General features: G+C 37.2%; 1 protein-coding gene across 5 annotated transcripts in view; it reads right to left on the minus strand.

The window, feature by feature from the left end:
- ST6GALNAC3 (ST6 N-acetylgalactosaminide alpha-2,6-sialyltransferase 3) overlaps positions 1-25,767 on the minus strand; it is a 567,804-nt gene that overhangs the window by 214,187 nt on the left and 327,850 nt on the right. For all 5 annotated transcript variants that reach the window (XM_021097752.1, XM_021097751.1, XM_021097753.1 and 2 more), the window contains one exon: positions 5,410-5,819. In XM_021097752.1, the coding sequence (XP_020953411.1) occupies positions 5,410-5,819 (410 nt within the window). The remainder of the gene's footprint in view (positions 1-5,409; positions 5,820-25,767) is intronic.

Raw genomic sequence — 25,767 nt, forward strand, 5'->3', positions numbered from 1 at the left:
ACGCAGCAGCCCCAGAAACTTTCAAAATGGCCAAACTAAAACAGTGAAATCTGGGCTGCACTTAAAACCCAAACCAGATGACAAAACCGTCTTCAACAGAAGGCAGTGAGAAACAACACGTTGCTGATTTCTTTTTCCCTCTGTAAGACTGAGCAGGGATGGATGGCACATGCAGGCAAAGACTAACCATGCAGCCATCTTGATATTTACCAATCAGCTTCCCATTTGACAGCATTTTCTGAAAATGACTTTTGTGCATCCTGTTTCCTAAATGATCCTTAAAAGAAACATCCTCCCTTCACATCCTCTGCACCTGAAGCAGTAATGTGTTGAAACTTTGATCTATTTGCTGCTAGCTTTCATTAATTTCATCCATCCCTGTAGGCAGAGCCACATTGGTGCCAGCTAATGAAGACCTATTTAGGGCAGCTCAGGGCCTTTTATCAGCCCTGAATTAGCTTTGCACTTTTAATGGGAACTATGGCTTTCTTAATTATTACTTAATTAAATAATGTGCCTGCATTTGCCAATGTATTTCTAAAGTATGATGCAAGCTGCAACTGCCTACCTGCCCATAGGTAAGCAGAAGAGCTCATAACAGGCTCTGTTGTTTCTTCAGGAGAGTTAACATTTGTTTTGCATCTGTACATGGCCAGGCACATAATCACATTCTTCAAATGTTGAATGTAATACCATTGCCACTTTCAGACCCAGAGCACCTCTAGGGTATTTCAGTCTTAAGATGTATTAAATGCAAATGTATAAATGTCAGCAGGCTAGTATTATTTATGCATAGCCATCATTCAAAGGGGAAAAAGAGATCCATTTTGGTCCAGATTATTTTGACTATAAGACCTTTAATTCCAAAGGTTTCTGTTTGTTGAAGATAGTTTCCCAGAAAAATATTTGGTAAGTGGAAATATAAAGGTGACCACTGCCCAAGGGACCTAGAATTCCAAAGAAAATGGAGCCAGAGAAGATGAACAGAGAAAGGGCAAGAAATCTCTCTTCTTTCTGTTCTCTCAGCCTTTCCCACAAGGTCACTCTTCCTAATTGACAAGCCAAATAATTTCAGTCAGTAACTGATAAGAAAGCAAATTAAATTTCATTTGGTTTGAAAAAGCATTCCAATATGCTTATGAGTTGGTCTAACTCATTCTAAGAAATTTAACGGAATACATATTTCTTTTATTACTTTGTGTTGTCTCAGTAAGGGATTCCTTAAGATAAAAATTAAAACCTGGAAAAATGTAAAGATGCCCACCTTAATGGAGGAGGGGCTTATATTTTGCCACAAGGATTTTGCAATTTGAGGAAGCAAACTGAGAGGCAAATTTTTCTTTGAAGAACTTCATTTAACATTTCCCTATCATGAATCACTTTAACTAGTAGGGATACCATTTTTAAAAATTCTATAAATTATCTATCATGATGGTGACATAACCTCTTCATTAAAAACTTAATGACGAAAATGAGCACTTGCTAAAATGTTCCAGGAAATGCAGACAAATCAACCAAAATAGCTTACACAAAAGTCAAATTATAGGGACGTACCTTTTTCCTGACTCCTTCATGCCTGCATGATGTATACCATTTAACTTACTCCTCTTTACTTAGGAGAAAAAAAAAATGTTTAAAACTTTCGTAAGGATATCATGGACCCATATGAATACTTGCATTAAAAATAGAACATGGCGGATGATAACATGAGGAAGAGAATATAACAGAAAAGAAAGTATACTGTTCTGAAAAAAAAAATCTTTGATGCAAAATAATCTTAAAATGTTTATAGTAATCATATTGCTAGTTGTTCTGTTATTCTACAAGTGTTGTGTGTATGCCGTGAAATAAGTATATGAGTATTTACATTGGTAGTTCTAGGACCTGTGATTGTCAGCATGCAGAAAGAAGAACAGATAAAGATAGATAAAATAAAATAAAAATGTGGGTAGCCCTGAATTTGAACTGCAAGTTTCAGTTTGAACTCATAATGATTTATATTTAAGCAGTACATACAGCATATGTTGTTCATATATTAGCTCTGTTCAATGAAAAGACTAAGAAATAATCCAGTAGTAATGAGCACCTGTAGCAACAAGATTCTTCTCTCTTAAATACTAAATGGACTAAAGATCTTTGGGAAAAAATGTCTGATTCCAGGTCTGCATCAGGATGTGAACAAGAAGAGCCTGAAATATCCTATAATGCTAGGAAGCAAAGAACTTGCCTTAGAAGACTTTGTTTCTTTCATAAAACTACTAAAGACATGTAAGCCATTTTGAAGAGGTTCCCATAGCTCAAAATAGGACAATTTGAACATAAGAACATAATTATAACGAATTGAAATATTTCAAATATGTTTAAATATGTAAGTCAACATGTAAATACTGAAAAATAAATTTACTGGTCATGATAGGGAACCCATGCTTTAAAATTAATAAATAAAGAGAAATAATTGGTACTATCTTCTATTTCAAGGTAACCAAATGATTAATGAGGGTAGGTTTATCTTTATAAAGTATATCAGCTAATAAATGAAAAAGAAATGATGAAATATCACCATTTTGCAACCTATGATGAATTATTAGATATAGACAATGACCATTAATGATTGCTAACATAAAAAGAGAGAAAACTAGATAATCTTCATCCTAATAGAAGTATTGCCTAATAGTCTTGATAAAAAAAAAAAAAAAAAAAAAAACTTAAAAAAAATTAGACCTGAATCTGATAAATCCTCAGTATAGAGATACCAATGTAGAAGGACCATATGGGGATGCAATCAGCAAAATCTAGACTATGGGCAAACAACTAGGTTTTACAATAATAGAGACAGTGGGAGAGAGGAAGCCATACAGGAGACACATCAACTATTTGTAATGTACAGTACCTTCTGCTAGTCCTGATTTGAACAATGTATGGTTCATAATGCTAATCCTGATTCAAATTAGCTTCAAAATGTTAATGAGATCATTGGAGAAATTTGAAAATAGACTAATATATAATGCCATTAAGGAAGTATGCCGGTTTTTATGTAGGACAAGAGCACTGTGTTTATTTTTAAGAAGCTTTATCTTTTAGAGATATATGCTAAAACATTTATGAATGAAATAAGATGATATCTGGAACGTGCCCCAAAATAGTCTTGGGGAGAGAGAAAGTGTATAGGGTACAGGTGGTATAAGACTGGCTATGAGTTAATCATTATTCAATTTGAGCTGCAGTTAAACAGAGGTTCATTACAGCATTAGTCTCTCTATAAGTCTGACATTTTGCTTCATAACAAGTTAAAAAATATCCTTGTTTGAAATTTCGCAATGAACATCAGGTCACTATGGGAAATCCTTAGACAATAAAACCCTCACAGCTAAATTTACGATATGGATTTAAATCCGCTATAGCCCTTGAGGTGATTTGGGGCAACCTTTTGTCATTCAACTAGGTTTTACCACAACTACAGGTTCTGCTCATTTCTCTAACACTAACACAGTTGTCTTCTTTGGTCTGCCTGCAGTATTCAGTGAAGCACCAGACGGAATTCGACTAGGTGAAGAAAACGACAAAAAGCATCCTAAAATCATTTTGACTTTTCTTCTACTTTTATTTTGGTAACTTTCTCAATTGAATGATACCTGCAAATTAATTTTACCAAATGAGCTTTTTGCCCACTGTCCAACAGGTTTCCTCATCATGGCAAGTAGGAAGATGAATCTCGAAAAGCCATTCTCTCCCAGTGCTCCGTGTACAATCCACACATCTGTGACAGTGCCGTCTCACGGAAAGCTCACAGCAGAAGCTAACACAATCTAAACACAGGGGAACAAACGGCATTGCCGAGCTCTTCTCTGATACCCCAAATTAGTCTGGGGCTTATAGTTATGACTGGAGGATACCCTGAGGGCTAACTATTACTAATGGAAAACCGAGTATATCTAATTAAGCATATTGCTCTGGGCTTGTGAGAGGTCAGAAATTTCTAAAGCCACTTGAGAACAGTCAGAGAGAGAGAGAGTGCTATAGAAATGATATTTATAAACATAGATTTATTTATTTATATAGACTGATGCTACATGTGAGAGTATTTCTTTGAAGTATGTACCTATTGCCTGTCTCTTTTGGACAGCGTATGATACACTGATTCAAATCTAACCACGGGGATTCTTTTTGCTAACCCTAAAGTGGAAGGGGTCACTATCATGGCTATTTGTCTTGCATTTCACTAGAAGCTATGCATTTTTGGTGCTCGGAAGTAGAAAACACTAAATTCAACCTAGATTATCAACTGGAGAGTTGGTCTAGACAAGATTTGAAAACAATTATCAGCATTTAAACTATACCAAGAGACATCAGAAACTCCCCTTCCCAAGCAGATACCCCAATTCAGTTAAAAGTTTAAGTTTGATAATAATGAAGAATAAAAGATAACACATTTTGAGGATCAGGAATGTTAATGTTGGAATTATAGCCAATGCTCCAGTTACCCACGATATTATACAAATAAGCAAAATTTACTGGCAATTCAAAATTTTACCAATCAGTTTCAGTATTTGCCTTCAGTAGTTCCCTTTTTGAACTAGATATACGACTTAAGATAGGCTGATTTATCATTTTACTTCTCTGTCATAGGCTGGCTACCTTTCTAAAGAGGAAGATAAAATGGCAAGCAACAGAGCTGTATGGGAGAGGAGGAGGATGAAGAGGGGGTGTGGGTAGGGGAAGCAGGAAAAATAAGGAGCAGCCCTTGAGAAAAGGAAAGGGGAAAGGGGGTTTATAGAACACCGTAGAAAAATGGATGTAATGAAAAAATGCAAATTGGTTTTTAGGTAATTGAGTGAACGGTATATATATCTCATTTCTCTTCAAGAATCCACTGGTAATGATTTTAAGTAATGCATAAATTCAATGTGGTATTCTGCTTAACACGTGAAATGCTAAGTTATGATGCGCACGACAGTAGGGTCTATTTGCATGCAAGGAGCTGTGCGACCTTATTAGAGAATCAATAGCTATTCTGTTCTGTGATCTCAGTAAATTTCTTCCACAACTTCCAAAGGAGTTTAGGTCCTAAAGTTTCTTAACATTTCTATTTTGAAACAGAAATGTGTAGACTTCTTTCGGCTAAAATCCAATTTAATCAATAACAAATTGAGCTAAATAAGAACAAATCTAAAGATATCTTGGGGACGCAGCCAGGGTTTTTTGGAGCCTCGAGCCAACCAAAAGGAAGTGAACAGAAGGTAGTGTAGGTGGAAAAAATGGGGCCTAGCTGCTGGCTCTTCGAGTAATCATAATAGTCAAAAACATAGAACAATCCGTTTGAAAAATAACTCTGTTCATTTGATAGCTGGCAAAAGAACTCAGCAAAGACTGAGCATGAAAGACAATAAGGCTGCTTCTCAGAGGACTCACCTGTCTTTCCCAGTTTCCTTCTTGAACACGCCATCGCAGTAACTCATGCGCTTCTCTGTGGTCACGTAAATTTGGGCATGGGGATAGATGTCGACAGTCTTTTTCAACATGTTGTAAACAATGCCGTTGCCGTCCTTCCTCATATTGCGGAAAGGGCCCCAAATAACATAGATAGTAGTGTTTGCTTCCTTGAAAAAATAATCAGGGTTTTTCAGCAGAAGAGGCACACTGGTATGGGATACGACTCGGATCCTCGTCATGTGGCCAACATCTTCCTCGTAGCCCTTGGTGGGGGCGTTGTTCATTCTCCAGATGCAGGAGGACTGGTCTATTTCATTCCCCACCTTCTGGCCAACCATCTGACCTGAGTTTGACACTATGGCACAAAGGTTACAGTCCAGCTGCAAAGGCTGAAAAACAGAATGAGAAACAGGGTGGTGGCGGGGGGTGGGGGGGGGGAATGTATACATTAGTAAATTCCACGTAACCAAACAAGTTCCTCTGAGAAAAGAGGGAATCCAGATATTGCACATAACTAATTAGCATGGGACTACCTCTGAAATATACTTTTACCAATCCTATAGCAGCTGCTGCAGGTTATCAAGCTCAGGGCATGCTTCCATTTAAAGGGTGAATACAGACTGTTCAGAAATAATTTTAATTTCTATCTTGTGTGAGCTTAAAATTAAATAATAATCATTTTTGTCCCATGCTCAATGATCTGTTTTCATTCAAAACGGTAATGTCCAAAGAAATAATATGGAAAGATTTGATCTCTGTGATAAGGAGAGTGGCTAAAAGAGAAAGAAAGCAAAAGGAATATATCCAGGCATCGATTCTGTATTTTGCTTATATATAGGCATGTTATACAGTAGTGGATAAAAATATGAAAAAGTCGGTAAATGATGAGGTTCTGAAAAAAGATTTCCAGTGCCTAGGACTACTTAAGACAAGTTTTAGGCTAGCAAAAATATCATACAGGGCCTTAAAAAAATTCCCTTGTGTCATTATGTTAACTGGCTTTTGTGTTTTTGTTTATTCTAGATGGATAAGGAAAGGTTTCTTTGAGGAACTCAGGGAAGGAGTGTACAGGAGTGTATGTTTAACTCATAAAGGTTAAACATCAGCTTTCAGGACTTGTATATGATAGAGCTGCTGTCAAAGATTCAAATCTAGATCAAACGCTAAACCCACCGCTCTTTGCACATATTTCCTGCTTGCTTTCCTCCCAAGCAAACCAAATACTGTCAGCCCTCCGTGGATGGAAATTACCACACTATCTGGGTTGGCTGAATCTCAGATGCAGAACTCAGTGTGGGGCTGACTGAAAGGGAATTAGCATCTGAGGGTTTTGTTGTTTGCGGGAGTCCTGGAACCTGGAAACTAAAACCCCTGTGGACATTGAGGAATGACTGTAAATTCCTTATTCCACTTCCTTCCCACAAGAAGAGAAGCCAAACTTCTAAAATAGTGATAAAGGAACAGAGTGATTTGTTGATACATATCTTTCTTATTTCTTTTCTATGAATTCCACGTTTTATGTATTTATTTATTTGCTTTTTAGGGACGCATCCGTGGCATACGGAGGTTCCCAGGCTAGGGGTCCAATTGGAGCTGCACCTGCTGGCCTACACCACAGCCACAACAAGGCAGGATCTGAGCCACATCTGCAATCTACACCACAGCTCACAACATCAGATCCTTAATCCACTGAGAAAGGCCAGGGATCGAACCCGCAACCTCATGGTTCCTAGTTGGATTCGTTTCTGATGAACCACAATGGGAACTCTGAGATTCCACATTTTATATCTGACATTTTTTTTAATGATTTTTATTTTTTCCATTATAGTTGGTTTACAGTGTTCTGCCAATTTTCTACTGTACAGCAAGGTGACCCAGTCACACATACATGTATACATTCTTTTTCCTCACAGTATCATGCTCCATCTTAGTGACTAGACATGGTTCCCAGTGCTGTACAATAGAATCTCATTGCTTATCCACTCCAAATGCACGTTTGCATCTATTAACCCCAAATTCCCAGGCCATCCCACTCCCTCTCCCTCCCCCTTGGCAACCACAAGTCTGTTCTCCAAGTCCATGATTTTCTTTTCTGTAGAAAGTTTCATTTGAGTTGTATATTAGATTCCAGATATAAGGGAGATCATATAGTATTTTTTCTCTTTCTGACTTACTTCACTTAGTATGACAGTCTCTAGTTCCATCCATATTGCTTGAAATGACATTATTTTGTTCTTTTTAATGGCTGAGCAGTAGTCCATTGTGTACATATACCACATCTTAATCCATTCATCTCTATTTGACATTTGATCTGGATTTTTTTGGTGCCCATTGATCACTGGCTCCTTCTACACTGGGTATCAGTTGTGTTGCACTTTAATTTATTGTTATGTCTTTCTTCTAGACAGTAAGCTCTGTAAGAGCAGAGTCAATGTTCACCTTCTTCATTTTAACTCCACTCCCCATGAGTCCCTAGAATACTACAGTAGCTTAATATACAGTGGTTAAGCTAGGAAACAAAAGCCATTTCATTAAAATAATTTACTAGGGCCCTGAACACTGAACTTAATATTAGGGAAGGAATAGACTTTTCCAATTCATCTAGAATTTCTAGAATTGTTGATTTCATTGAAAACAGAAAAGCAATCCAGAAGAAACATAATCACACACAACAGGTTCAATCTACATGGGTGAACTGACTGGCAAAAAGCCTCAGAAAAGTCACCAGGAAAACTATCACACAACTGTAACAACAGATCATCTTCCCTACCAACAGCAGTTATTTGAGTAACTACTATATGCTAAGCACTGCTCTAGGGTCTGTGAAATTTTTCAACAAATACGCCTGCCCTCACAGAGCTGACATTCAAGTGAGGGGAGAAAGGCAACAGGCAAAGGGGCACAGCATAAAAATGTTAGATGGAGGTAAGTGCTGAATGGGGAAAATTAAAGCAGGGAAGTAAGGATGCATGTGTGCATGTTGGTGGAGTGATCAGAAAAGGTCTTTTGAAGAAATGATATTTGAGGAAAGAGTTGAATCGAGTAAGAGGGCTGACCATAGGATTGGGGGCGGGGGGGCGCGGGGAGTCCTGTGAAGCAAGAGCAAAAGGCACTGCAAATACTCCAAGAGTAGAAGAGGAACAAAAGGAGAGCAGCGAGGCCTGGCTGAGCATTAGGAGAGCAGGGAGTGCTGGGGCAGGAGGGGTCGAAGTGGTGGCATCACTGAGGGCCTTTTACTTAGGGGCTGTTGGAGGGCTTGTGGCAGGGAATGAGTGGCCCATTTACACTTGAACAGCTATTGCTGCTGAGTGAAAACTGACACAAAGAAGGGAAGGGTAGAAATAGTGAGAACAGGCTATTGCCACAATCCCAGCAAGAGAGGATGGAGGCCTGGACCAGGTCAGGTAGTAGAGGAGGTGGCAAGAAGCTGGTCTCATGCTGAATATTTTCTGAAGGTAAAGCCTGCTGGGTTGACCAGAAGATGGAGGGTGGGATCTGAGAGAAAGAGTGGAGTTGAGGATAACTTCCTATTTTTAGCCCAGGCATTTGGAGGCCTGAAACTGCCTTTGATTGGGAAGAAGAAGGATTCTGATGGAACAGGACCAACGGAGGAAGACAGGAGCTCATTTTCACACCTATTGGATTTGAGATGCATTGAACACAGACTCCTGCAGCAAATGTTATCATAAAACTCATCACGCTTTCTCTTAATGTTTCCTGATAATTAAAGTAATATGGGTTTGTTGTGAAAAACTTAAATAATACAAAAAATTGAAACTCTACCACTCAACACCAGCTACAATATTCTGTAGCATTTTCTTCCTTCTAGACACAATGAAAATACCATTTATACAATTTGGCAGCCTTGGTTTTCACATCATTAAACTTTCCCATGTCAGTAAATAGTCCTTAGAGACCTTTTTAATGCCTGCACAATATTCTATTCTATGGCCATACCATAATGTACCCATCTGTCTATTGCTGGGCATTTAGCTAATATCTGATTTTGTTCTACTATAAAAAATTGCTTTGATGAACAACCTTGGGGATGCTAACAATTACCACATTAATTTAACTTCATTTCTTTGATTTAGTTTTTATCATACACTGTATGCTAGACTGATGAGTGTATCTATTTGAGATGTCAAAATAAAGAATTTCAAAGAAGTTTTCTTATACAGCCACAAAGGTCCATTTGTGAAGTGTCTTAAAACTCTGCTATGAAAGGGACTGTCCATCACTCCTGCTACAGTAAGATTTCTGATCTAAGGTGAGCAGCAGGTGATCCAGGCACCAGGTTAGAACAAGTCCTCTCAAGGTAAGTTGAGTATATTAGGGCAATTGGAAATAGGATTCTGGAGGTTGATGCCGTAGCAAAGACTTCACCAACAGGCAAAAGGAGGCACAAGGGAATCCTCTTAGAATCAGGCATTGACCTGACCCTTCCTCATGCACCTAGGAGTTTACAATCTTTTGGGATGATAAGGAAGAAAACAATTTTCTTCCTGCCAGGCAATTTGCAGCAAGGCCTGACATCCATGACACTTAGCTGAGTCCTCCAAGCTTACTTAGTCATGCAAATCAATGCCCGATTTAAATTGTGCCTGTCATGTGGCACACTTCAACTTATCAGTGAGATAGATGCACAAGACGCAGGGAGGTTAGGTTCCAATTACTGTTCCAAGACATTACTTCACAGTATAATAAAAACTATTTTGGGGGTACAGCCTCCACAAATTTTAAACAATCAAAAAGAAAAAAAATATATAAAGAAAAAGTCTTGGATGTATTCAAATCTGTAACATGCAGCATTTTGCAGTGGATTTCCAAATCGTTAAAGGGAACTAGTCGTTAAAGGCTTAATTAATAAGAATCAGGATACTGGAGTTCCCGTTGTGGCGCAGTGGAAACAAATCCAACTAGGAACCATGAAGTTGCGGGTTCAACCCCTGGCCTCGCTCAGTGGGTTAATGATCCGGCATTGCTGTGAGCTGTGGTGTAGGTCACAAACTCCGCTAGGATCTGATGTTGCTGTGGCTGTGTGGCGTAGGCCAGCAGCTATAGCTCCGATTGGACCCCTAGCCTGGGAACCTCCATATGCTGTGGATGTGGCCCCAAAAAGCAAAAAAAAAAAACCAAAACAAAATCAGCATACTGGTTCCACTTGACAACTGTAACCTCTGGGCGTGACCAATTGGGACATCACAATCTGTTGCATGACAACATATCAGGATGCTACAGCTGTGCAGATTATGAGGTCAGCAGCTGACTAACAACTTGAGGGCAAACACTGGGAACTACAGTCTGGTGTTGGCGTTAACAAATATGTCATGTAACTGGCCAGAGGGCTTCTGGCGCACTGACTTTGGGGGTAGGTGGTGGTCTTTAAATTGCCCCTTTCTTTTACACGATTCATTTGGCCAGAGTTGTGAGAAACTTCCACGAGTCATACTGCTTGGTCTGAGACCTGCCTAGCTGGCTTCCAGAATGAGGTACAGGGGATATGGCTGTACAGAGGGAATGCTCTTTTTACCACTTGGTTGCAGGAACCATCCTTACAGTGAGCTAGCAGCACAGGGCTGGATGAATGAAACCTTCCTAATCGTAATCAGGGGCTTCAGGTAACACAAAGCGCTGGTTAAACCCAAGGGACTCATTTATACATTTGAAGGCACCTTCAAACTACAGTTGAGCCCTGAATAAAAAGAAAGACGCACCTGGGCATGAATGGATGGTTTGACCCAAGAGCTGCTCTTATCTGGTTATCTCAGTTCCCTTTACTAGCTTTATCGCTGCAGCGTGTGATCTCAACTTTCTTTGTTAAAATGTCCTGCTGTTTCTCGAGCTCGTTTATATTATTTGATTTGGGGCTCTTGCTTGAAAATGTATTCCGGATGTGTCCACTCGCTCAGTTCTGCCTCAGTAAGCAGTTTCTTTCTAGATTGAGGCCCTGGATTTTCCGAGACCTTTGGAAAGATTTATCTGGCTCCCCTTTATCAAGACCCATCTTAATTTTGAATTCTTCTTTCGGTTGACTGGTTGACTTGTCCCTCTTTTTTGTTTCTTTTCATTAAAAGCAGACTTGACCTCTTTGTCTTTTCTTTTTGTACACTCAAAAAAAATCATCAAGCCAAATGCTTTGCTTGGACTCAGGCTGTGTCTATAAACTGACATCACCACAAATATTCAGCCGACCCTGTCTGGGTAACAGCGTCCCTGGGAAGACAGAGCTCGCAAATGTCACACACTTCCTTTTTTTATTCGAAGTCTCAGATATTGATTTTTTTTAATGGTAACATTAAAAGGCATACTTTGTTTTACTGTGCTTTGTTTTATTGGGCTGCACATCGTTTTTTTAACAGAAGGAAGGTTTGTGGCAACCCCAGGTTGTCAAATGCTGGCTAGGATTTTTTAGCAATGAAGTATTTTTTAATTAAGGTACATACCTTTTTTAGACATAAGACTATTTCACACTTAAGAGAGTACAGTATAGTATCAACATAACTTTTATATGCACTAGGAAAGCAAAATATCCATGTGACTTGTTTTATTGCGATATTCACTACATTGCAGTTGTCTGGAACTAAACCTGCAATATCTCTAAGGTTTGCCTCATTTGATTTGAGTATTCTCTCCCTCTGCAACATATACTAGCTCTATGCATATCTGATTGTAAACACTCAGCTTGGAGAAAGTTAAGAATTTGGTCACAAGTTGTAAACAACCCTGTGATTTTTATCTAGTACCTATTCCATGCAAAGCTCTGTTAAGGGTAAAAAAAAATTTGAATTGTAATCAGTGTGAGCTTTAACCTCAGTACGGAGCACTGAGGTAGGTGAGGGAGTTTTATGATCCACGAGGGTCAATTAATATACCATTTTAAAGGCCTAAGAGATTACCTTGAAAAACAAGTCCATTCTCTGCCTCCTTATAAGAAAAAAAGGACTTAGTTCCTGTCTGGAGTGTAGGGAGCGGATGAGAGACAGAAGAAAGAGTGTGAGGAAGATATACAAGCACAGTTTATTATATTTATTGATTGGTGACATGATTGAATTCCTACTATGGGCCAGTTATCCTGCTTAGCACTTTATTACATTATTTCACTCAGTTTTCATAATAAATCCTTCAAAAGCTAGTTTGTTTTTATTTCTGATTATTGAGTTGGGGACATTGAGATGAACATGATGTCTAGTGGGTTCTAGATATCTTTCAGGTTAAAAAGGGCACATGTATTATCTTTTATGAAATGCACTCACAGCACTATTAAGAAGTGGGAGATATTAAAGAAATATTAATTATTAATGTGCACAATTCCTAATCTACATACAGGCAAACATCTCAAATCTCACCTGGTATTATATTAAAATTATGCATATTAAATTATAAATTAATGCTTTTAAACATGCTGGCAGCTAAGAATTTTACCAAACCAAGACAAAGTTTCTTAGCTGATGAAAGTCTCCACAGGAGGGTAAGAGTTTGCATGGGGGTGGAAATAACCTCTTCTTTCTGGCAAGGACATTATAATAGCATGAGAAATTATGTGGACTTTTTTTTCTTAATAATTTATTTTGAAATATGGTTGAAATTTCAGTTCAAGATAAACTAGTCATGACCAGTTTTATTATCTTTAAAATCGTCCTCCACATTTTTCACTCAACGTGCTTTTCAAACTTTTTTCATAACAACAGTGAGCTGTGTTTCTGAAGCATTAAATGACTGCTGTCCAAGTCTGAGAAAACAAAAGGCCAGGGCAGATGACGTTTTTTATAATGCGGTCTCTGTGCCTAAAGCGAGTACCTCTCCCTTTAGGAAAGCCTCCTTGAGGGAAATTCTCTTTAGAAATGCAAAGTGGCTGCTTTTAAGCCCTTGGGACGCAAAGTCAGCTGGAAATTGCCAAGCAGTCCTCTGACTCATGAATCCCTCTCCCTTCTGATACGATGCAGTAGGGCATTCAGGTTCAGACCAAGGGCAGGAGTTCAAGGACCACCCTTCTGCTGATTGGAATAAGCACCTCCACAGTCCTAGTTTGACCTTATAGGGTCAAATACCCTCTTACCGGATACCAAGGAGGAGCTACTATTTGAAAGATGAAGAGGCTGTGTTTCCCTACTCCCACTCCCCTTGGATTATAAAACTGTAGCTCCTCTAATCCTGGGGCAGAGCCTCCTTCTCTATTTCTTGCCTATCACTTTGTCTCTTGCTGAATTCTTTCTGCGCTGAGGCACAAAGAACCTGAACCTCAGTAAGTCCTGACATCAGGTGAGTGTGATTCTAATTTAAAAACCCTGGGTTCAAGTCCCAATCTGGGTTCTGGTTGGGTTCAAGTCATCAGTGCTCTCAGTGTCACTTCCATTGGTATGAAGGTTCTAGGACACTGTCTATGCTCCTACCGCAGGTCAATTTATAGACACAGATTCTTGTCTGCAAAAATGTTAAAGAATGTAAGCTCAAGGGAATCCTTGATATTATGGAGGTGGGCGGGAGGAAAATGTGGCTAGTCTTACCTCTTTTTAAGAGTCTGTGGTATTTTAATAATTAGCTTTATTTTCCTGTGTTTAAATATTATTTATATAGACTCTTTCTTTGGCTGCACCTGTGGCAGGCAGAAGTGCTTGGACCAGGGATCAAACCTGAGACATAGGAGTGATAACACTGAGTCCTTACCACTAGGCTACCCGGGAACTCCTATATAGACTCTAGAAACCAGTTTACTAAGACATGCCCAATTGATGCTTGCCTCATTAAAAAAAAAGAAAAAAAGAAAAAATGACCCAAACCAAAACTATTAGGTATTCGCTTTGATCTGTAAGTTTCACCGTTTGGTGAGTCAGTCACTTTTCTTTTCAAATTAGGACACATATGAAGACCTCTTTCTGTTTCTCTGCTCTAAATTTACACACACACACACACACACACACACACACAGGGTCACCCTTATCCAGCTAATGAGGCAGCTCACTCTCTCAGCCACTTTTTTCATCCTGCTTCTTACCAACCACTCTGGAAAATTCCCCTCTCTCTTCTTTGGGTAAGAACCTGAAAAATGGCCCTATCCTTTTTGAATGATATATTGGGACAACTGCCAAGCACTTTACATTTTCATCAGTAAGAATGAAATATTTAACCTTTACTTTTTTCACTGTGAATAAGCTTATAGACAATAGAATAGATAATTAAAATCTGTGAATTAAAACTTGCAAAACAGTGTGCTTTCCCCAGCAAAGAGGAATGGCCATGTACGAAAGGTCACCTGTCAACTAGTTCTAGTTATTAAATCTCTGCATTTATCACTAAGGTGGCTCTATGGAAAGCGAAGGTCAAGACATTAAATTATGAAACAGTCAGGATTAGAAAAGGTCACTAAAAACTCAAGTAAAATTTAACCAAACCTGCTAATTCTACACTCAAACATCCAGGGATGAAACACAGCAATGGATAGAGCTAATCGATCTCCCTACTTTAACCCCATATTGAAAATGAATTTCCATGTGATGCCTTGAAGTCTAAAATGAAACTTGCTCATCTCAAATAAAAACAGGAGCTTCGATAAATATTTCAGAATGAAAATCATGTTTGAATCGAACCAGGTTAAATTATTAAAAACATTGTTTTACACTTCTCTAAGGGTTGCTTTCTTTTCAACCACGAGAATGCAATTTAAAATACTGGTGATGGGGCACTCTTGGCACCTTAAATGCTTTACAGGACAATTAGCAACTCACCACTCACTAATTTACTACTTAAATGTTGAAACAAATGAGATCTTTGTTTTTCATCATGCAATTTGAATGGATTTGAACAAAGCAGGTTGAACAAAGCTCCAGAGACACACTTTTCAGTTTGCTGTCATTTATTCCTCTACTCTTCCTGAATGTCTTTAGAGTTTTAGTTTTAGAGGCTTCAACACGTATAATGATGCCATTGGGGAAAAGATTTTGCCTTTATTCTCCTTGATGTTCTTTTGAGGTCTTTCAAGAGAAAGGTACAAAAGAGGCATTAACAATCTGGCATTGTTTTTATTGCTTGACAAAGGGAAAAAAATGTATTTTAATTTTTCCCGTGTTTCAGGAATGATTAAGCAAGCTGTTTTCATCTACACGGAGTCACTTTCAGCAGACCTCTAACTGTGAGCAAAGAATTGTAAAGACGGTTCTAGAGAGAAATCAACACAGTTCAACCAAACCAGCCTTAAATGTATTTCTTTGCCCCTCTGCTAACCAGCCTCTTTCAGTTAATGCGGCTTTCAAAAGCAGTGTGTGTAAATCATATACTCTGAGTAACAGCACATAAAAAGACAGATTTGATAACCCACGGTTTGGCTCTGACTCTCTGTGGATTTGGGGTATGGCATTTACCTTGATTCCTACCTAGTGGCATTACTCCCAAGCATAAAACTTAATAGGGGGGTACATTAAAATGTTAATGTCAAGAAATAATTCTAAAACTGGAAACATAAAACCATGTTTCTCAGTCACAGGAGATGACGTGTTCTCTTTATTTGGCAGTTCCTTTAGCAAATGCATCTATCTAATCATGAAAGCATGCCAAAAGAAACCAGTTTGCTTTCTCTGGACTGGAAGGCAGATAGTGAGTCTTCTCAAACCACAAGTTTTCACCTATTGACTGGAAAATTAGAGGTGATTCATATTTCACTATCACTATCAGATCAAAACAAAATTCAACTAATTTTGAGGCCAAATTACCTCTGGATTATCTTCCTCTCCTTTGAGGAAGATAAGCTCAGGACCCAGGGCTAACGTACTATCCAGGTATATCATGTAAAGAAGGTAAGAACAAAAACTGATTCATGCTGTGGTATTACTCTCCCACCCTGTCACTCAACTAGGGACATGGTTCTCAACTAGCTGCACATTACAATGACCACGAGAGCTTTTAAAAAATTATAATGGTCAGACTACACCCAAGACCAACTGACTCAACCAACTCTTGAGGATGGTACCTGCACATACGTTGTTTCTTGTTTTTAAGTTTCACGCATCATTCCAATGAGCATCTAGGTTTGAGAAATATTGTCCTAGAGGAATTAGCAATGGTAAATGAGACCAGAGTGCCTGACAAAAAGGATGAAAAACAAAATGGTAAATTTGGATTCCTCAGGCACTTACGTGGGCAAGATGGTAGGAGAGTAAATCCTTCCAATTACCCCTCAAATACTACTAGATTGGTGAGCAGCACTTAGAATGGACATCAGCCCTAAAAGTCAGAGGTTATGAAGAACAAATGGTAAAGATATTGGAAATCTGCATGTAGTACCCATCATGAGAACTTTTATTTCCACAAAGTTATCATTACTGTACAGCATTAGAGGGCTCCTTTATGGTCTGGTCAGAATTTACTTTGGAAACAAATAGATGCTACTAATTGTCAGGTAGAATTTCTGCTGGCATGTAAGAATAGTGATAAATTGAACAATCACTGACATTCATTCAATACAGTTTTTTTTTTCTCATTTTATTTTCCATGCTGGAGCATGCATTAGTGGATTTGAGAGGAAGGGATTGGTGGAGATTGAGAAATTGCAATACAAAACAAGGGCTCACTAATGGAGTGAGAACCCAGGAAAGACAGGAGTCAATAATTTAAGGAATATTACTCAGCAATAAAAAGAATGAAATATTGTCATTTGCAGCAACATGTAAGTCAGACAAAGACAAATATTGTGATATCACTTATATGTGGAATCTAAAGAATAATACAAATGCACTTGCTTACAAAATTGTATCAGCCTCACAGACATAGAAAACAAAACATATAGTTACCAAAGGGGAAAAGGGTGGGATAGGGATAAATTAGGAGTATGGGGTTAACAGATATATACCAGTATACATAAAATAGATAAGCAAAAGGAACTGCTGTAGAGCACACGGACTATATTCAATATCTCATAATAACCTACGGTGGAAAAGAATCTGAAAAAGAATTAATATATACGTGTGTGTGTTTGAATCCCTTTGCTGTATACCTGAAACTAACACAATATTTGAAATAACTATATTTCAATAATAAATAAATAAACAGATAAATAGATAAATAAATAAATGTAATCTAAGGGTACAGTTGGATGAGTAGCCTTTGAAAAAGTAGAGACACTCGTTTCTTTGATAGAGGAAAAAGAATTAAGAATGAAGAGAAATGTGACCTTTCAAGAGTGGAACCAAACTAGAATTGACTCCAGATTCCCTTACTCTTCTATAAAGCAAGTAAGCGGGTGATTATTAGGAGACTTAGAAATAAGGTTAACAGAATTTAGGAGAGAGATGAGCTGTTGAGACAGAATATTTTGAGAAAGAATTTAAAAGAGTCCCAATTGTGCCACAGTTAGAATTTAGAAATTAAGGATTTCTGATAAATATACTGAAGGTTATGCATTCTTTCTAGTACTGTTTAAGGCATAGAGGTTAGTATGAAGAAAGAATTTAACCAGCTTCATCCAGGGCTGGAGACTGGGGCAAATGGTATATTGAAATATCAAAGTTGAGAAATAATTGTGGGCACCAGCAACACAATTCCAAGATGAATGTGGAAGGAAATGGTGAAAAAAATGAGCAAATGGAAGAGGTAAGGAAACAAGAATTTCTTAGTGGGGGTTATGGGCATTCACTGAAGACAGGAAGAGATATGTTTGCTTTGAATATCCTAAAAGTATGCTTATTTGGGAATAAGGAGAAAAATGTGGTTTATATAGGCTTTAAATTAAGGGCCTGTGATTTCTACTGAGACATGCTTCAAGAAAGAAGCTGTATTATAAGTCATTCCTTGTAGTTTGGAAATGCAAAAAAACAAAAAGCAAAAGATATTCAAATTCATTATTGTTAAAAAAAAAAAGTACATCTGTGGATCAGAAGAATTATTGCTAGATGACCATACTACTCAAGGCAGTCTATAGATTTTGTGAGATACCTATCAAAATACCAATTAAGTTTTCACAGAACTAGAACAATTTTAAAATCTGTAGGGAAACACAAAAGGCCCCAAACAACCATAACAATCAGGCTTTTAAAAAAGTGGAGCTGAAAGAACTAGATAATCTCATGGGAAAAAAAGTAAACCTAGATCCTTATATGCAAGAATCAGTTTCTGGTGAATTGGAAACATGTATCTGAAAGACAAAATGTAAGCTTTAAGAAAAAAAAAATGAAGGAGAAAACTTTTCTAGTAACAGAATAGGAAATTTTTTTTTCTTTTTATGGCCGCACACATGACATATATAAGTTCCCAGGCTAGGGGTCAAATTAGAGCTACAGTTGCCGGCCTACAGCAACGCAGTATCTGAGCCACATCTGTGACCTACACCACAGTTCAGGGCAACACCAGATCCTCAACTCACTGATCGAGGCCAGGGATCAAATCCACATCTTCATGAATCATAGTTGGACTCATTAACCGTTAAGCCACGAAGGGACTCTGGAACTCTTTTAATTTTTATTTTATATTGGAGTATAGTTGATTGACAGTGCTGTGTCAGTTTCAGGTGTTTCTTTTTCAAATTCTTTCCCCATATAAGTTATTACAAAATATTGAGTAGAGTTCCCTGTGCTATACAATAGGTCCTTGTTAGTTATCTCTTTTATATACAGTAGTGTGTATCCTCCCCAACCTCTCCGCTCTGGTAACCATAAGTGTGTTTTCCATGTCTGTGAGTCTGTTTTCTATTTTGTAAATAACTTCACTGGTATCACTTTTTTTTTAGATCCACATATAAATGATATATGATATATATTTTTCTGTCTGATTTACTTCACTTAGTATGATAATCTCTAGGTTCACCCATGTTGTTGCAAATAGCATTATTTCATTCTTTTTATGGATAATATTCCATTGTATACCTATACCATATCTTTTTTATCCATTCCTTTCTCAAAAGACATTTAGGTTGTTCCCATGTCTTGGTTATCGGAAATAGTGTTGCAGTGAACACTGGGGTGCATGTATCATTTCAAATTATGGTTTTCTCCTATGCCTAGGAATGGGATTGCTCAATCATATTGTAGTTCTTAAGATATGAAAGCACTAACAAGAAAGAAAAAGATTGATAAAATAAACTGTATTAAATTTAAGAATAGCTGTCCTTTAAAAAAATGACATTAAGAGAGTGAAAAAGCAGGCTGCAGAGATATTTATACAGTTGATCCTTGAAAAACACATATTTGAACTGCAGGGATCCACTTACACAGGGATTTTTTTTTTTCCTCCAATAGTAAATACTACAGTACTACATGGTCTGCCATTGGTTGAATCCACAGATGTGAAACCAAGAATATGGAGGAATCATGTCTTCGGAGGGCCAACTATAAATTATGCATGGATTTTCAGCTGCACGGAGGGTATGGAGGGTTGGTGCACCTAATTCCTTTGTTGTTCAAGGGTCCACTCTATGTGTTTTCTTCCTTTCCTGGGTGTGTGTGTGTGTGTGTGTGTGTGTGTGTGTGTGTGTGTGTCCTAGAAAAGGCTAATATACAAAATATATAACAAATACTTACAAATCAATAACAATAATAAATCAACAATAACAATAATAAATCAACAGCCGACAGTCAAAGCAATAGTAAGACTGGCAAAAAAAATCAGTCGTTAAGTAGAAAAGGAAATTCAAATGACAAATAAACACAAGAAATAGTGCCTATCCTTAGTAATCAAGAAATGCAAATTAAAACGAGATGTGTTTAGACAGCTACCAGGTTGCAGAAAATAAAAACGTCTGACAATACCAAGTTTTTAAAAGAATATATAGTAACTGGAAATCTCAAGCAATAACTGGTAAGAGTGTGAACTTTACATTAACACTTCAGAAAACTGTAGCGTTACCCTGCATACTTGAATATATGTGTGCGCGTGCGTGTGCGTGTGTGTGTGTGTGTGTGTATGTGTATATATTCTATTTCCTGCAATACATTTCCCCGAAGAGTGCATTCTTTTAGGTACGAGGATTCAAGTACAAGCATATTCACAGCAGCATTATTTATAACACTCTTAAATTGCAAATAACACCAATTTTCATTAACACACGTGCAAGGGAATACTATTATGCATTGAAAACAAATGAACAACACGGATGAATCTTGAAAACATTACTTTGAACAAAAGCCAAAGGAACATATAGTAGAAGATTCTATTTATATAGTACTTTTAGAAAACTAACAGTAGTTTATTTTTTTTTAACATGGTAAGGAATATCATTCTGAAACCCAAACTGACATCACAGTTAACAGTGCCCTACCAGCACAGCAGTCATGTGCCATAAGATGGTAGTTAAAAATGGGCTTCTAAACAGTGTTTTGTAGATAAATATGTTGAGAAGTGTCACATATATTCTCTACCTCTTGAAGATTACCAATGCATATTAAATACTAAAGGCTATGAAAATTTATTCACTAGGGAAATCTGTCTCGTGTTGTTTAATTCTGAGTTTCATAAAATTATTTGGGAACCTCTTCCTTATTGGGGGGGGCAGGGCTGGGTAGGCAACCAATTAACATCCTATGGGATAATAGTTTGGAAACTCTAAACTAGATATAGTCTTATTAGATCTGGGAAAAAGACATGAATGCCCACTGATACCATAATTATTTCACATGGTTCTGGAAGTTCAATAAAAAAGCTGAACCCCAGAGGCAGAGTTGGGGTGGTATTAATACTGGAACAGAGGAAATAAAAATCATTTTTTATAGATTATATGATAACCTTCCTTGAAAACACAACAAGCCAGAGAACAATGATTAGAATTAAACGCAGAATTAAAAAAAAAATAGTAGCTGGCTACAACATGGATATACAAAATTACCAAATGTACAGCATCAGGAAAAACAGAACTAGTATAAAAAGAACTCTAATGCATAATAGCAATCAATATGCAAAATACCTAGGAAAAAATAAATAAGAAATTTTAAGAAAAATGAACATCTTATATAAGAATGAACTGTAATAGACTGTTCAAATATTGAATCATAAGTGGTTTGCAAGAAAAAAAAAATCAAAGTTATACATCCAGACTAGATGCTGGCTGAAGTTCATTTTTGGTTTAAGATCTTGTAATCTCCTATTGGACAAGCTAAACCCTTTGAGTTATAAGAGTCTGGTATTGAGATTAAACATAAAATTTATACTCACTTTGGAATCTCTTTTGCCTTTATTGCTATGGTAATTATAGTTTGAAATCCTTTTCTTGTTTGAATAATTATTTTAAACTATTTTAAATCTTCTTCTAGATATCATGGGTTATTGACCCAGTAAATGAAATTACTGAGGCCACAGTATTTTAATGCTTTAATGAAGTGGCTTTCTAAAATGCACAGTCCCTGTGACCATGTAAAGCATAGCAATTAGCTAAAACTGAAAATTACCACTCTTCCAGGACCCAAGATTGCGGGAACTAGACAAACTAAAGACTCCACTCAGGCTTTAGAAGATCAAAAGACAATAAACAAATAATTACTCACAGGATGAATGAATCAACCAAAATGCTTTGAAAACTTCATTGCATCTTGGCCACAGTTTTAAGAGCAGATTTCAGACTTTCTTAGTGTCTTCTCCAAAATCCATGTAACCAAATTTTAGAACTTTCCACAGGGTTATTTTGATAAAGAGCAATTTGGGCATCTTACAAGCACCGAATATTGTAGTAACTTTACATGTTTTAAAGTTAAAAAAAACCAAACTTATGGTTACCAAAGGGGAAACATAGGGGGGAGGATAAATTGGGAGGTTGGGATTAATAATATACATACTACTATATATAAAACAGATAACTAACAAGGACCTAATGTACAGCACAGGGAAATCTACTCAATATTCTGTAATAACCTATAGGGGAAAAGAATCTGATAAAGAATGGATATATGTATATGTATAACTGATTCACTTTGCTGAACACAAATTAACACTACATTGTAAGTAAAAAAATACTCCAATAAAATTTAAGAGAACTTCAGAAGAACAAAAATAAGGCTCTTAAGTGAAACCAGATCAATTGTCATTAAATATTAAAGCATAGCCAATTCAAAATATAAATGAAATTTTACTTTTTGGTTCATTTACAAAATAGAGGTTTATTCACAGTCCATGAAGGGATGGGTCTCTTTCTCATCTTAAAAGAAGGAAATGTGAAACTTGTAAGAGTCTTGGCTGTGTACTGCAGCCAACATAAAAGCCTCATGACAGCTTCCCTGCCTCACACCTGGACTCATGTCTGATGCTGCATATCCGAAACATAGGGCCTAATTAATAAGCTATGAATCAAGTATGAAAATATTACTGACTGTGGCCTGACAGTAATATTTTATTATTAAAATATTATTATAAAATAAGCGATTATTTTTAAATAATAAATATTTTTATTATTTAAAAAGAAGTAAAAAACAAACTTTCAGTACCATTTGGTGGAGGGGTCGAAGTGTGGGGTGTGAAGGGTGAAGGAGACAGGGAAAACGGTGAAAAGCCAATTTTTCTAGTTCTAATTTTTAAGAAAATGTTTTTCGTGTATATACGTGTGCACACGTTCCTGTAAACAAACAACTGCTAATTTTAGGCAAAGTATAGTTAACATTTCAAAAAATAGGATTTGCTCCAACTAAAGGTTTATCTCCTATTAGAGAGATAAGAAGTTTATCACACTGTGACCATATCATTTCTATACCTTTTTTGGTGCCAAAAGCATACATTTGCCCATAAACTGTATTTTCCAAAATGGGCTAAATAATGAAAACATAATTTAAAATAAAAGCTATTAATATCAGGGCTCTGAAAGTTTAATATGTAAACATTTACATATAAATATACACAGTTTTATTTTTATTTATTTTTTTTTTTATTTATTTTTTTTTTTTTTTTTTGGCATTTCTTGGGCCGCTCCTGCAGCATATGGAGGTTCCCAGGCTAGGGGTCTAATCGGAGCTGTAGCCACCAGCCTACGCCGGAGCCACAGCAACGCAGGATCTGAGCCCGTCTGCAACCTACACCACAGCTCACAGCAACGCCGGATCGTTAACCCGCTGAGCAAGGGCAGGGATCGAACCCTCAACCTCATGGTTCCTAGTCGGATTCGTTAACCACTGTGCCACGACGGGAACTCCAATATACACAGTTTTATAGTGTAATTTCAATACCATCAACCTTCAACATTCCCTCATCATTCAGCAACATTCATATTTCCACTGCTATCTCATCTGAAAGAACTTAAGTTGGCTTAAGAAAATTATAATGGAGCCAGTTTCTAGCAGCATAGTAGAATACAAATAAGCAGTGGCTTTGTCATCAGATTTGCATTCAAATCCCCCCATCACTTTCTATCTGTGTATTTTTGCATAGATTTCTCAGCTCTCACCTCTGTTTTCTGCAACCCACTTATTAGTTACCCATGAACAACCTCTGTATTTGCTCCATGGTAATCTTGAGTAAAATTCAACACTACTACTCATCTCCCACAAAAGAAAGACCACCCCACGGAGCATAAATGGATAATGTAAATTTAGCTGAAGATAGCTTGGGGATGTGGAAAAGATTCTCCCCTTTTAGATCTTCAGTTCTTCCAAGCAACACACCCTAGATTCTATATCTTCATTTCTTTACAAAGCAGTATATCCAGGATCCCTCTGGGTTAAATGCTCACATCTATTACTCACCCAGTTTCCTAAACACTTCGTAGTTTTCAAGTTCCAACCTTCTTAGGGATGAGTAGAGAGGCATCAATAACAAATCACGTGATTAATAAATAAAAGCACATGTGCACACATTTTCAAGGGGGAAAGGAGAGCTTTTTATTCCCTTCATTGTATCATGTGAGGATTCCCTTCAGAAGCTGTAAAATCATTCTGTTTTGGCTTTCCTCTTTGTTATTTTTCTTAGAAGATGTGAGTAATAAAGTTACATATGTTCCAGAAGCATCATCCACTTGTTACTTTCATTTTTTTTTTTATTCCACATCCGTCTGCTTGGTAGAAAAATGCTACTTAGAAAACAACAGGAGGTAAAAAGTCAGATGCAGCTTAGGGACACACAGAGGGAAGGCTTCTGTGTGGGCTGGATCACATATGTGGAATACGAATGGTGAATAAAATCATTCTTTCATCTCATGATGAGATAAACTCAGACCTCAGTTACCCCATTGTCCCACAGAGGAAACAACTGTGATCCATCCTTAAGACTGCGCTGCAAGCTTCAAAAGACAACCAAAGACAGGAAAATTCCACTAATGGCTATCTGTCTCCTCTGAGTGACAATAAGATAGTTCCAAATCAAACGCAGCATCAGGACTTATTTCATACAAACAAAAGGATAGATTACACTAAAATTTTTTAAAGAAAATTTTATTTCAAAATAGATTTCCTGGCTGGGTTTTAGGAAGACTGTTCTCAAAAAAAAAAAAAAATGTGTTATTTATAGTCCTTTTTGGAAAACTAGTTAGGTTTTATGCATAGTATGGATAACCACAGATGGCAGTAAAGTGTATAATGTATGCAAAGAGGAATGGTTCCAGGCTGATATTTTTTCCCTGGAAAACTTTCTAATATTTCCACATTAATAATGGACCATTATCTAGAAATCGAAGCTGCTAAGTCCAAACACCATAGGATTTGTAGTTTTGCTTTGAATGTGTGCTTGCAATTATCCAGCTGCAAGTTAAATGCAGTGTAGCCTATGGCTTCCCAAGCTGAGTTTTTGCTTTTATTTCTAGCCAATTGACCTGTGCTCTAGTTTTTGACTGGAACATTAGTCTACAAAAATGTCCTGGATGAATGAGATGACACTGCCACCAAACCCTAAGTTCCAACGCTCAGGCTGGAAGTCTAACCTCTAATTTACTCTAGTCCCAGGCTGATTAGACCCATTATTTAATGAAGTCTCTCTTGGTTGTCCGTCTATCAAATTATTTGTATTCATGGAGAGAAAGTGATAAGCCAAAATGCTAATTATCCATTTTTCTAAAATAAAGTGTCCATGCTAAGAATAACAATGAGTTATTAAAAGAGCACTTTTCATCTAACATATTATATCTTAACAAGCTCTTTAAATCCAGGGGTTTTCATTGCTGGACATCTTATCTAATAAAAAGGAAGATGTTTACCTTCTATCTATTCTCTCAGCACTGGGCTACAGCTTTCGAATTTGAAAGCTGTGGGAAATAATGAGATAAGATGGGGAAATCCAGTCTTTAAAAACAGATTAAAAAAAAAAAAAAAACCCTATCCCTAATGTATTGATTCATATCATTTGTTCAAATACATGAGTCTTAAACAGGAGTTTTCAACTGGGAGTGATACTGTCTCCAAGTGACACTGGAAATGTTTGGAGACAATTTTGGTTGTCACAATAGGGGGC

This window comes from Sus scrofa, chromosome 6, assembly GCF_000003025.6.
Source record: "Sus scrofa isolate TJ Tabasco breed Duroc chromosome 6, Sscrofa11.1, whole genome shotgun sequence".
NCBI classification, from domain to species: domain Eukaryota; kingdom Metazoa; phylum Chordata; class Mammalia; order Artiodactyla; family Suidae; genus Sus; species Sus scrofa.